Source organism: Anarrhichthys ocellatus, unplaced genomic scaffold (assembly GCF_004355925.1).
Source record: "Anarrhichthys ocellatus isolate YVR2014 unplaced genomic scaffold, GSC_Weel_1.0 scaffold42, whole genome shotgun sequence".
Lineage (NCBI taxonomy): Eukaryota > Metazoa > Chordata > Actinopteri > Perciformes > Anarhichadidae > Anarrhichthys > Anarrhichthys ocellatus.
The window spans coordinates 1,016,499-1,029,457 of NW_022280072.1; the positions used below are offsets into that span (position 1 = coordinate 1,016,499).

At 39.2% G+C, this 12,959-nt stretch overlaps 2 protein-coding genes across 3 annotated transcripts in view; one reads left to right on the forward strand and one right to left on the reverse strand.

Moving 5' to 3' along the window:
- The window catches only part of fsd1 (fibronectin type III and SPRY domain containing 1), a 10,390-nt gene extending 7,827 nt beyond the window's left edge, over window positions 1-2,563 (reverse strand). Inside the window, exons 1-4 of one of the 2 annotated variants that reach the window (XM_031868511.1) lie at window positions 2,397-2,563; window positions 1,474-1,569; window positions 1,212-1,343; window positions 229-330 (exon numbers count right to left, since the gene is read on the reverse strand). In XM_031868511.1, the coding sequence (XP_031724371.1) occupies window positions 229-330; window positions 1,212-1,343; window positions 1,474-1,569; window positions 2,397-2,411 (345 nt within the window). In that variant the 5' untranslated portion in view covers window positions 2,412-2,563. Of the gene's footprint in view, window positions 1-228; window positions 331-1,211; window positions 1,344-1,473; window positions 1,570-2,206; window positions 2,368-2,396 lie in introns of those variants that run through there. The other variant, XM_031868512.1, reaches the window with a different exon arrangement.
- Window positions 2,564-5,206: 2,643 nt separating this feature from the next.
- Window positions 5,207-12,622, forward strand: LOC116395011 (uncharacterized). The gene is made up of 4 exons (XM_031868498.1): window positions 5,207-5,294; window positions 5,853-6,245; window positions 8,100-8,234; window positions 12,343-12,622. The coding sequence occupies exons 1-4, from the start codon at window positions 5,252-5,254 to the stop codon at window positions 12,498-12,500; spliced, it is 729 nt and encodes a 242-aa protein (XP_031724358.1). The 5' UTR covers window positions 5,207-5,251; the 3' UTR covers window positions 12,501-12,622.
- Window positions 12,623-12,959: the final 337 nt, after the last annotated feature.

The following is a 12,959-nucleotide window of genomic DNA, read 5'->3' on the forward strand; positions in this document are numbered from 1 at the left end:
GAGGAGGAAGAAGAGAAGAGAGGAGAGATACGGAGCGAAGAGAAATCTGAGTCGTAGTCCACCATGTTGTCATTCAACACAAAGAGTCGCTGGTGGCTGTGTTAAAATAACTGCGAGTGTGACACCACTGGAAGGGCAGATTAAATATCATATGTATATATATGGATACTGGATTTCACAATGTAACAGTGCAGCAGCGTTACATCGGTGGCGGAGTGAGTCAGCTACCTGATTGAAACTGTCCGTCTCAGAGGAGCACAGCGTCTGGTTGGCGAGCTCCAGCAGCTCCTCCGAACTCTCCAGGGCTTTGGAGCCGGCACTCAGCTGACTCTGAGAAGGAAGTAAAACATAACCGGGTCTTCAATTTGTTTTGTTTTGTTTATCTTCAGTATAATGGGACCAGTGTGTTCTCTGCAGAAGTGATGGGAGTTAGCTGCATCATTTGAGAGTCATTGATCGGTCCCGAGGCTGCTGGAGTTTTATGTGCACGTATAAAAAAAAATAAAAACGAGAACTTTGAGCTTTACACAGTCGATGGTATTTTGACCCGGAGGAATTAATAACATCGGTGCATGTTTGCTGGAATAGTTTCTGTAGTTTCTTTTTGCAGAAAAGTTTTCTTGTCATATTATTTATGTATTCTTTGGGCACAAATAATAATATGATAAAAAAATGTCAGTACCTCAAAAAAAAGGAGAACAATAAAGTATTTGGTTTCTATAAAATCATAACAAGTTTAACATCAATGATATGCACACAAATAAAATATTTGACAAACACAATGTCAGTGTTTTTCCTCATTTTTAATAAATCCTGACTTTGACTTTAGATAAAAGTGTGATTTTTCATGTGATCTAAACATGTAGATTTCAAGACTTTTTAGACAAACAAACAATCACAATGTAATCAAAATATCATAATGAATTTAGTCTCTGGGCACAAATTGCTCTCCAGATGACCTAACATGTAAAAACTCATCGCGAGATCTCTGGAATTTGTTTATGTGTTTTCCTTTAAATGTAATGTTTAATGCTAAAATGTATCAGGCGTCAGAAAGGACGAGAGAGAATGTCACAAAACAATTATTATTATTTACTCGACATTAAACGCCAACAACAGAATAGGCTTCTCGCTGAAGTTTGAATTAAAAAACAAACCGTAAGAAATCAAATAATAACAAATGTGCTATTATTATGGACAACGGCAGGTACCTGTAGGTCATATGTGCGGCTGGCTCTCTCCTGTTTGATGCGCGTCACCATGCTTTCCTTCATCTCGTCCAGGACCGAGTGGAGGGAGGTGAACTCGGACTCCAGGTCCTCCTGGACTTTGTTGGAGTTCGCCTGGTGCCGCAACAAAAATAGGGAAACACAGGAAGTCAACTTTTTTCTGTATCTGGACGAATGCACTTGCTACCAAACGGTGTGCAGAAAGGATAAAGTTTTCATGTATGTTTTTTGTTGTTGTTGGTACCTCTAAGTTGTTGAGGCTCTGTTTGACGGTGCAGACGAAGTTTGAAATCTCCTCATTCTTCATGGCCAGCGTGTGGGTGATCTTACGCAGAGATTCCTAAAGAAAAGAAACAAAATTCAACATTCTGTTATTCCTGAATAAAAAAACAACAACAGAATCTGGTCCATTCAGACTGAAAGAGCCAAAGCCTGAACAATACATATTTAATATTCTCCATCTTTAGCCTTTAAAGTCTGTGGTTTAAAAAGAGCGGCTGCAGGTTTCTCCTCTAACCAAACTCTGCAGTGCATCCTCTGCAGTGAAGGAGGAGGTTGTGCTCATCAGTGTTTGAGGAGAAGGACTCATGGAGCTCCTTTATAAACATCTGTTCTTCAGATGTGATGGGATCAGAGAGGGACGAGGGAGGGAGGACACTTCACGGGCGGAAGGATGCGCATTTATAATCTAATAATGCAGCTCCAACAACCATCGATCAGCCGGCTTCAAAGAGACACACACGGTTATCATACCGATCAAACCTCTGATACGTTACCACACTCCCGGTACGTTTATATCTCAAGCTGTCCGTCCCACAGTGAACGAGTCCATTCATACTGAACCACTGTGTAATGTTTGTTGAGGCGAGAGGAGCTGCGCCAAGGCCCCCTCACTGCCTCTCCTTTCCGCCGGACTATAACGCCGATACATCGATAACAAACTCATCGATGACATGCATGCTCGAGATAAACCTCACCTCCAACCGGACAAAAACGCGGGTTCAAATATTAAAACACCAGTGTGAAGTACAAGTCCGTACCGCATCCACAAACTCCCCCGATTCTGCAGCTCGTCCCCTTCCCTCCTTCCTTTGTACGCTACGCCCTGAAACCCCCCCATCAGAGACACCTGTTCCTCCGGGTCCGGTCCGGTCCGGTCTGGCTCACCTTCTGGTCTCCCATCGCGCCGCTCGAGCAGCAAACACCGCCGGGTTTTCCTCCTCCGTTCTCCCGGTTATTTTCGGTTTAGTTGCACGGCGGAGCTGGTACTGATGCTGCTGCCGGAGTGCAACGCATCTTCGGACGGACACCAACCACCAACGCCTTTGGGCCGTAGTGCGTGGTGCGCATGCGTCAGGAGAGGATTCTGGGTACTGATGTTTCTGTTGCGCGGTGCTGCGTTCAGATGCCGTCGGAGAAGAGACTAGGCAGTTATGGGATTCAAACGTGTTTTTCTTTTATTTATTTTTTTAAACATTATTCCGAAAAAAATATAAAAATATATATATTTAGTTGTTGGCTGACGAGTGAAGATGGTGGCTATAGTTTGAAGAGTTTGAGATATGACTAACACTTTAAAACAACATAAACAAACATGGCAAAGAGCTTTACAACATAAAAGCAAGGCTAAAAGAAATACAACGTGACAGCAATGAATAAAACAAGAAACCTAAAAGTCTAAACAAAGCCTGATATTGAGCGTCAATATGGGAGTGGTCCTCTGTAGGAACATATGTGAAATACTTTTCAAGAAAACTTCAAATTGTTATTATGTAACCAGTAAAAAACGATCCATTTCATACTAAAATCAACTATAATCGTGATAGTGACAGCTGCCCCATCAGATGCAGTGCAAACAACTAACTATAGTCGGCTTCACTAAAGTTGTCTTTGTCAGTTAGTTTGTGGTAATTTGATGAAATATAATTCTTCTTTTTTAAGGAAAATGCACCCTGAGAGCACAATATGAAAAAACAACAACAACAAAGGTGTTGCTTTTGTCGCAAGGCCTCTTTACAAGGCAGGGTCACGGTAACATAGGACCCGGTCGATATTATAGGCTACTAGTGGTGCAAATCCCCAACAAATATAAAGTATTAATAGTAGCACATATTTAATATATTGAGTCTTTTTGGTTCTTAATCAAGCCTTGCTGATATATGATGTTATGTGTTTTAGACTTTTTGCTGTTTTGTTTATAAGTCTGTTATTTGTTCTTTACAAAAAGAAAAGGGATTTTAAATCTCAATGGGACTAATCTGGTACAATAAAGGTATAATGTAGACGTCAAGGTTGAGTTTGATTCAAAAATAAAACAATTCGTCCTTGATGCATCAACTACTCTTGTGGTATGAAAGGAGGTATGATTAGTTGGTTAAGGGTCCAGGGCATTACTGTTAAACTCAGGAAGCATACAGCTCCAGTTATAACCCTTCATGGCATCACATATAGAAGGATCTGGATAACACAGATATCCCTTTACATTTTCCCTCAGGCAGTAAAATAACAGAATCATTGTCTGATTTGACATCTGTCTGAAAGTGCAGAGTGAGCTTTATCTGCGTTATTGTGTGTAAAACAAACTGAATTAATTGATCTTGTGTGTTAAAGTAATCTGTTATTCTGTATTTGTGGGATCCAATAGAGATAAAATTGTACATTTATATTTCTGACTTTGTAACCACTGCATCTTTAGTATATAATATTATATAATTATTGATTAAAATAGTTTTCTTTAATCATATTGCCACTATATTACCTTATTTTTATATAAAATAAAACATAAAATAGTACCTTTGCTTTTGAGACACAGCTGTAATTGTTTCCACCCCCAAAAAATACAAGTTACACATAAACTATCAGAACACACGAGGAGAGTCATCATCATCATCTCTGCCTTTTATTTCAAAAACAGCACTATAGTGGAAATTTATAGTATTTTCAGTTTATTTGAAAATACAGATGAGTTATGTATTTCAGCCACAGCGCTCATCTAACTCTACTGTCCCACTAAACAAATGATTTGTGATCGTTTCTCTGCTCACATTACAGGCAAGACCTACTTTCAGTCTCTTGAAGTTCACATGGTTGATGTTTCAGAACTTATACGCTCACTGCACTCCTTTGGTCTTCACTGTGATGAACAGATTACACACAGACACTAATTATCATGCAATCAGGTTTTTCGCCAAGTAGGTTTTCAAATCAATGTGGCGTTTGGTGCATAACAATAAACATAGAAGAGAAAAAAAAGATCAAAGCAAGTACTTGATTTAAAACACATAACTGAAAAATGTAGAAGTCATTGTGTTTTTACAGTTTTTGTTCCCATCAGCATCGCAACTCTTCTGAATGAAACTATTCTGGAAGAAAAAACACTTTATCATCGCTCATCTTTGTTGTCTCTACTGCAATTTATCTTGTAAGCTGTGGTGAGAGATTGAATCAGAAAGTTGATACACTCCATCATACTCAGTTGTGTCTTGTCACAGGAAGCCAAAGCGCTGCGTTTCTTGTACACCGCTATGGGGACAAGGTGAGATGCGTTTTTAGCACCCTTGCACCAAAACCCACAAGAGTTTCACAAACCCCTCGTATCATTGTTGTGTGCCCCATTTTTTTATTTTATTTAGCAAGTCAGTGTCTGTTTATTTATCTCACTGAGGGATTCACTGTCTGTCTGTCGAAGTGTGCCAACAGCAGGATGTGCAATATTAGCAATACACTTTGATGTCTTTTGATTAAAAGTACCATTTGGTCAGGAATCTCTCTTGTCTTTTTGAAAGCCTACACTACTTTCCATCTTCAGTTCTTGTTTAAGCAAACTTCACTACAATCAGTTCCTATACCAAGTCAGCAACTTATTCTCAGAGTACACTAAAACAAAAAACAAAAAAACCCTCCTCCCACCCACACACAGGTTTTTTTCCTTTGTGTGTGTCTAGAGCTCTGTCAGATGTGCAGACAGATAGGCAGCAGAGACAGGATGAGTGTGAGAAGAAGACCACCTCTCACATGATAAGATGGAAATGTGGTTGAAACGGTCGACTCTTGTGTTACTCACAGGTAAGACTCCTGAAAACAGACAATAACAAACATTAATGATGTAAAATGAGGCTGTTTAAATGAATAATGAACGCGTGCAGCGCTAATGTAAAATGACTTGATACAGGCTACGAGTGGTGGTAGAATCACTATTAGTAGTATTTTACTTAAGTAAAAGTAGTCAAACAACAGTGTATAGATACTTTGTTACAAGTGTCACGCATTTAGGATTTTACTTTAGTAAAAATAGTAATACCACAGTGCAAAAATACTCTGTTACAAGTCATGCATTTAAGATTGTTCTTAAGTAAAAGTAGTAATACCACAGTGTATAATACTTTGATACAAGTGTGATGAATTTATGATTTTACTTAACCAAAAATAGTAATATCACAGTGTAAAAATACACTATTAAAAGTCACGCATTTAAGATTTTACTTAAGTAAAAGTAGTTATACAACAGTGTAAAGATAGTTTGTTACAAGTAAAACTCACGCATCTGTCTGTCTGTCTGTCTGTGTGTGTGTGTGTGTGTCTGTCTGTCTATTTAATATCTTTCTTTCTTTCTATCTATCACAGCAGCCCTGGTGATATCAGATCAAGCTCTTGTGATTCTGAATGAAACACGAACAACAGTAAAAGTGCCTCTTGGCTCTTCTGTGACTTTCCAGTGCCGTTTGAAGATAGAGACACACGGCAGACTTCGGGTGATCTGGTTTTTGAACCCCTCTTCATTCGAATCGCACAATCTCTCCGAGGAGATCTTTTCCAAATCTGCAAAGAACTCCAGCTTGGTGTCGAACAAAACAATGCAGGACTACAAGGATGAAGGGCAAGACACCGAAGGGACTTGGCCGACATACATTTTATCAAACGCAACAGAACAGGACAGCGGATGGTACTTTTGCAGAGTCACAACAGATATTCCCATTTTAAAACATATTAACAGCAGTGGAACAGAAGTAGTTATTAGTAAGTATCACTTGGAACTGATAAGGCTATAACACTTTGCTCTACGTCCCCCTAATATTTATAAGCAGTATGCACACATTTAAATGAGCAACATTCTGAACAGTAATATAGCAAACAATTATTATTGAAATAAATATATAATGGAGTAATGTCTACATGAGCAGGGAATGAAGTCGCTTTCCCTCTGTGTGAGTGTTGCTATCCGAGCTTCTCCTTGTTTTGTTGGCATAGCGTGCTTTTAGCCTTTAGTTTTTGAAATTATAGTTGACATTATACATTTACATGAAATTTAACCTCTGCACTCTAACCCATCCCTAGCGTATTGGGAGCAGTGGGCTGTTGAGCAGCGCCCGGGGAGCGGTTAGGGGTTTAGGTTCTTGCTCAGGGATGCTTCAGCACAGGACAGGTAGAAGCCAAGGATCGAACTGCTGACCTTTTGGTTACCGGACGACCCTCCCTACCCAATCAGCCGCGGCCGCTCAAAAAGTGTGTATGTCAGTGAATGTGAACGTGCCCCTCTGGCTAGCTAACGTCCGAAAATGCATCATGTTACAGCTCTCACATGGCTGCTACAGCTGATAACATCATCCTGACCAACAACTTTTTGTCAGAAGCGTAGCTCCCAAACTCCGGTTCAATCTCGGGTAAACACGGTTAGCTCTGTCAGCACTTTCGGCATAGTTTGTACCTGTTAGCGTTGTTAGCACTGTTAGCTATTAGCTGCCGGCACACCGTCGACATGTTGAGAGTCCTGAGAGGCAATCAAAATGCTCCCGATCTCACACTATAATGTGCACGTGCGCAGCTATAAGGACTTTGTTAGCTAATGTACAGTATTTGTCAGCAATAACATCTCCAGTGAAAGCACATTTTATTTTATTACAACTGCGTTTTACTATATTATCTACATTATCTGTTTTTACACCATCCTCCACTTCTGATGGCCCACAGCAGGGGTTATACTTGTTGCTAAACAGATTATAGTGGTTTATAAACCATTTATATATGCTGCTTATAAATGCTAAATAGAGGTACATGAAGTGGAGTGTTGCTATAAAGCTTATTATAATGGAACGTTAAAGGATTCATGAAACATTCTGGCTTGCTTTGGCTTAATGAAAGTATTATTTTGTTTCCTCCGTGACAGTGAAGAGCAAGGAACATACAACGTATCCAGGTAAACAAGGTCTGTGTGCATGTGTGCATGTATGTTTGCGTGCGCATGTATGTCTGTGTACCTAGCTCTGATGAACAAAAGTGCACCGTGCGTTTTTAGGACCCAGCACAGTCGGAGTTTTTATTCTGGTGGTAGTAAAGGAGTTGAGTTTCCGGTGACTGTTGCCCTGAACTGACATCATCACAGCACAGTCATTTAGCAGACGCTTTTATCCAAAGCGACTTACAAATCAGATTCTATCACATTTCTACACCGTAGGCACAGCTACGGGAGCAATTTTGGGGTTAAGTGTCTTGCTCAAGGACACATCGACTAGCAGGGCCGGGGATCGTACTGCCGATCCTCTGATTGAAGGACAGTCCTGCTCTCCACTTAGCCACAGTCGCCCGTGGTGACTATTTCTAAATGTTCAACTTTAGTCTGTGAAGTCCTGCGCACACTGGCATTGTGTTGATCGCTTGACAAACACACGTGAACACTTATTAGAGCATAACATATAATCCTTATTCTTGTACATTGGCCCATGTGTAGCCTAGAGAAATTCAATTCAATAATGACTTGTTTAACAAACACTCTATTATTAAGGACTATTGTGTGCACGCACTGGCCTACTTATACACACTCTGATAAGAAACTGACATAGTCACATTTCAAGACAAAGCATTTTTCTCTCACAGCGACTGTGTCTCCCATGGACAACTTCACGCTCATCGACCAGTGGATGTGGATCACGTTGGGGGTTTCTATTGTCATCCTGATTGTCCTGCTGGTCATATGTGTCTTGCTGAGAAGAAGACGCCACGGAAGCAGAGGTACCGGTCTTCCTTTTTCAGTTGCAATGGTTTTAGATAATCATCTAGAGGTTTTCAAAATGGGAAGCGGGCCTTAACAGGGAGGGGATCCAAGCAGTTTCAGTGGAGGCTCAGTGAACGGACGTGTGGGTGGGGGGGGGCAATTAGTACATTAGTTATCAAAAGAAGGTCACATAGAATAGCCTACATGTTTGTGATTTGATGAGAAAACAGTTTTAGGGAATTGTCAAATTGCAATATTAGACTTTGTTGACTCAATTATTTGTTTATGGGGGTCAAATAACATAATCATGATCCAAAATGTATCCTGGAATTTAATGAAAGCAAGAAAACTAAGAGGAGATGAGGGGGCGCCTTATTCCCAGCCTTGTCTGAGAGGAGGCTCACACTCTCAGACGTTAAAAAACTCTGATCGAGACCTACTGTGGTAAACAGCCACAGATTGTAGATAAGCTCAGCACTGCGATGAAAAAGGGCATGAAACAAAACACTCTCACAAAAAAGCCTCAGTTCAAACATGCTCTGAATGAATATTGCTGGTTCACTTTTGCAAAAGGTTTGCGTTTAACAGAAGAAATGATGGGCTGTTTTGTGTCTCTGTGTCTAAGTGAGAGAACAGAAGAAAAAGAGGAAGCACTGCTCACAGAGCAGGTAGTTCTATCTGCCCAACTCGTGGCCAGACGATGCAAACTGAGTCAGCGAGTGGTTTGTGTGGTTTGATGCTCATTGTGTGCTACAATCTAAAACGCCAATGTAGGACAAATTAGGAAGCCTGTGTTCTGCTGGGTGCTTCAAGTAAAGATGAAGGAAGGACAAGGATCTCATTTTACAGGCAGAGTTCAGTGCACTGGGGGGAAAAGTGAGATTTGGTCGCAGCCGACGGACCCCTACTGAGAAAAATATCAGATATTTGCAGAAGCGACGTAAGCAAAGCCGAAAGATCCACCCACACCACACCACACCACCCACCACTGCTTTTCCAGTCACGGAGACAATTTTACTTGAGAATCATCACACATTCAATCACATAACGGTTTATTTTTTATTGAAGCCCTTACAGGCATCTTTTCCAAAACTAAGAGTGTAAAATGAAGAAACACTATCAGTTGTTTTTATGAGTACAATTTTCTAAATTCGATTTTTGTTATGAGCAATATTTGTGTGAATTCCTCACATCTTTTTTTCAAATTTTGTCCGAAGCTGAAACTAATGAATTGCATAACAGACGCAACTATTTTGATAATCAATTTATCGTTTGAGTGATGTCATCAAAGGACAAACTACAATCAGTATCTCTCTCTGTTTCGACATCGTTGTAAACTGAGTAACTTGTGGGCTGTTAGTTGGACAAAACAAGACATTGGACATTTTAATACTCATTTTATACTCTAAAAACTTAATTAATTAATTGATACACAGATTAATTCATGATGAAAGAATTAGTTGTGGCCCCAATTTTCTAACAACAGTCTATGCATCGGTTGTTGCATTAACAATGCAACAATTCATCACATTTAGCTTACAAGTGTAACTCGTATGCTGTCGTTCCTCAACCACATTTGCATCACTTTTATGTTTTTTAATTGTGGTTTTATGTTGGTGCATTTAATTCCGTTCAGACATCACAAAAAGTGACAGGCAACGGGCCGCTCACGCAGAGGGAAACAAGTGTAACAAAGCAGCACTACATGTAGTGGTCCGGCCACAGACGATGGAGCAGGTAGAAGTAGGTCAGAGGCTACATGCTACCCACATACCGGGGATGTTGTGTAATGACTCACTTCAGGACACGAGTACTTTAGTTTCTAGTTTACATAACCTGCTGAATTGAGACATTCATCTTTTTTTTGTGTATTTTACACTATAGTCACTGTGAGGTGCTTTAGTGTAAATAGGGGAACTGGAAAGGGTCAGTGGTGGTAGAAGTCAGATATTTTACTTAAGTGAAAGTAGGAATACCATAGTTGTACTCAACATTCTTTGGTAGGCTACTTTCTGTCATTTCCCTTTGTCACAAGTTGATTGAAGGGTTATTTGGTTCACCTGTTGAGGAAGGCTTGTGGACTGGCTGCTAGTTAAGTAACGAGAACAGCTTGGTGCGTTTCCCCCGTCTTTGCCAATCAGGATGTGGCAACCAGAGGTGTGAACATAGACCGTGCAGGCAGTGTGTTTGAACTTGGGCACGTGCTGTTGGGGTGCGCAAAGAGCAGGCCTTTTAACAATGAGGTGGAGCAGAGGCCGAGCGTTGGCAGTGATTCACTTCACGGATATGAATTCACAAATATAATATGAGGCAATATATCGCCTCAATGAGGCAAACCCTTCTCCATCATGTTTTTTTCTTCTTCTTTTTTTAAGTAAAATAGTCTGTAGCAATAATACAATTATATGTATAGTCTACATAAACTATAGAACCAATAATAAACTATAACAAAAACTGTTCAATTAAATTAATAATATATGATAATATAAATTAAATATTTTCTTTGGTGTTTTGGTCATATACAGATGTACAATGATGATTGCAATATGTAAGCTGATCTACAATGGCAAGTTTCTATTTGATCATGTGAAGAGACGGTACGATTGTGTGTGTGTGTGTGTGTGTGTGTGTGTGTGTGTGTGTGTGTGTGAGAGAGTGTGTTTGTGCTTAATAGCTTAATATGCATGCACCATTAGTCTGTCATAATGGCTCCCATCAGTAGTGGCGACGCCCTTTCTTTGTGGCTTGAGAGAAACTCTGATCTTTCGGCTCGTTTTCTTCGCTGTCATTTGATTTCTCTGATTGAAGGTGATTTTGAGCGTTCTGAGTTTGAGTGAATATTAAAAGAACACCTTTCCACTGAATCAGGGCAGACCCTAGAGCTAATTGTGCGAGAGTTGTGTTTGCCTAACGACAACCTGCCTAAAGCCTGCAGGCTTTATTTTACAATTTTGTGTATTGGTTTGTTTTCATTGAAACTGGCTTTATACACGATTTCTTAATCTAGAAAAGGGCAGTTTTTCATCATTATTAACATGATAACAACATTTGTTATTGTGAAAGCAATTGTGAGATTTGTTTATTCAAGTAAATATTTCCCTGTTATGTGGTTGGGAACTGGTTCTCAGGCTTCTTCCTGAAATCTGTGTACATTTTCTGATCGACAACTAGTGGAAAAAAACAAATAAGATACTGACTTAATCTTAACTGCATTTCGTTCCTGGGTCAGAGAACTTTCCTGCACAAAACAATCACACAATGGATTTACATTTATTTATCTACAAAGATTCATGATGCAGTTTGCAAAAGAAGTCTTGCATAGAAACCCTTTGTCTGAGAGCAACTACAGTAAATGTTGAACTGACACTTTTGGTTTTCAAACAATAATTTTAAAAATGTAGAATTTGTATACCGATCATCGTGAATGAAAAGCAATACCCTTATGATCAAACACAACTTGTGGCAAATGCAGTCACTGTTAAAATGTTCAAACAAGATAATAATGTGGCTATTTGTCATCTTAATTTGATATACCACCATTCAACCAAAAGCTGACTCTGATCTTTGACTTTTTAATAAAGAGTGTTAAGCCCAGTATTGACTCTGTAAACGTGTTTATTAACCCTAACAAGGCATTGTTCTCGCCTTAGATCCAGTAGCAGCAAAAAGCTTTGTTAATTATTAATAAGTGCATTGTTAACTGTTAATAATGCATAATAAAGAATATATTCACCTTAATAAAGCAACAAAAAAGATTTTGTGAAGATTCAACAATAAAATAATCAATAAATATGTTTATGATGATTTTATTAACATTTATTTACCCTTATTAACATGTAACAATGTTAATAAGCAGCATAAAATTGCCTTATTACTGTCAACTAATGCTTATTATAAAGATCTTAATATGAAGTGTTACCAGCATCTTTTCTGAGGGAGATTTGGTCGAGACAGCATCATTAAAAGTACAGAAAATAACAACTAAATGAGTCAAATAGACAAACAATACTAAAACAAATATTTTTGATTCTGTTCTGCCATTTAAATGTAGTAGTATAACATATTGGTTCATAAATGAATCAGCCTAACAGCTGAGATTCATCCTGCTTTTGCTTCTTAATGCAGAAGAAGATCCAGTCTACGCAAACACTCGTCCTGTGGCCAACAAGCAGCCTTCTCCTCGGCCGGGGATGGACCACCTGAAGGCGGTTTCTTCCTCTCAAAACCCCCGGAACCCGAGTCCAGGCAGGAAATACGACGAAGGCAAACTGAGATACAAATAATGAAGAAGGCATGGATCAACTCCTCCTCATCACATTTAGTCAAGGCCTATAGCTGTGTTCACTGCACTGAAAGTTTAATGAATTGTCTTTCTTCTTCTTCTTCTTCTTATTATTATTATTATATGTTTACATTATTATAATTACATGTTTATATTATTATCATAAACAAATGTTTTGCATTATTATTATTATAAGTTTTATATTGCACCCTATATGTTTTGTTTCAGGCGTTTCCAGCTTTTTGAATGTATTTCTTCTCATGTATTTCCTGTGAAATAGCCATGATGAGCCACTAGATGGCAGATGGTGGATGGTGTCAGTGGATGAAATCAAAATGTTTCTTTTTCTTTCTGTATTTTCACCCCTGATAATGTTTGAATATGTTGCCAACAGCAGATTTTGTATAGTAGATAAGCAAAAAGTAGCAAATTTGTACGTTTTTCTGGGGGAATCACGTAG

Excerpts from the sequence above, each read along its gene's own strand:
- LOC116395011 (XM_031868498.1), top strand. The coding sequence starts at position 5,252 with ATGGAAATGTGGTTGAAACGGTCGACTCTTGTGTTACTCACAG. Across the intron at positions 5,295-5,852 it reads GACTCTTGTGTTACTCACAG|CAGCCCTGGTGATATCAGAT; the intron begins GTAAGACTCCTG and ends TATCTATCACAG. Across the intron at positions 8,235-12,342 it reads AAGACGCCACGGAAGCAGAG|AAGAAGATCCAGTCTACGCA; the intron begins GTACCGGTCTTC and ends TTCTTAATGCAG.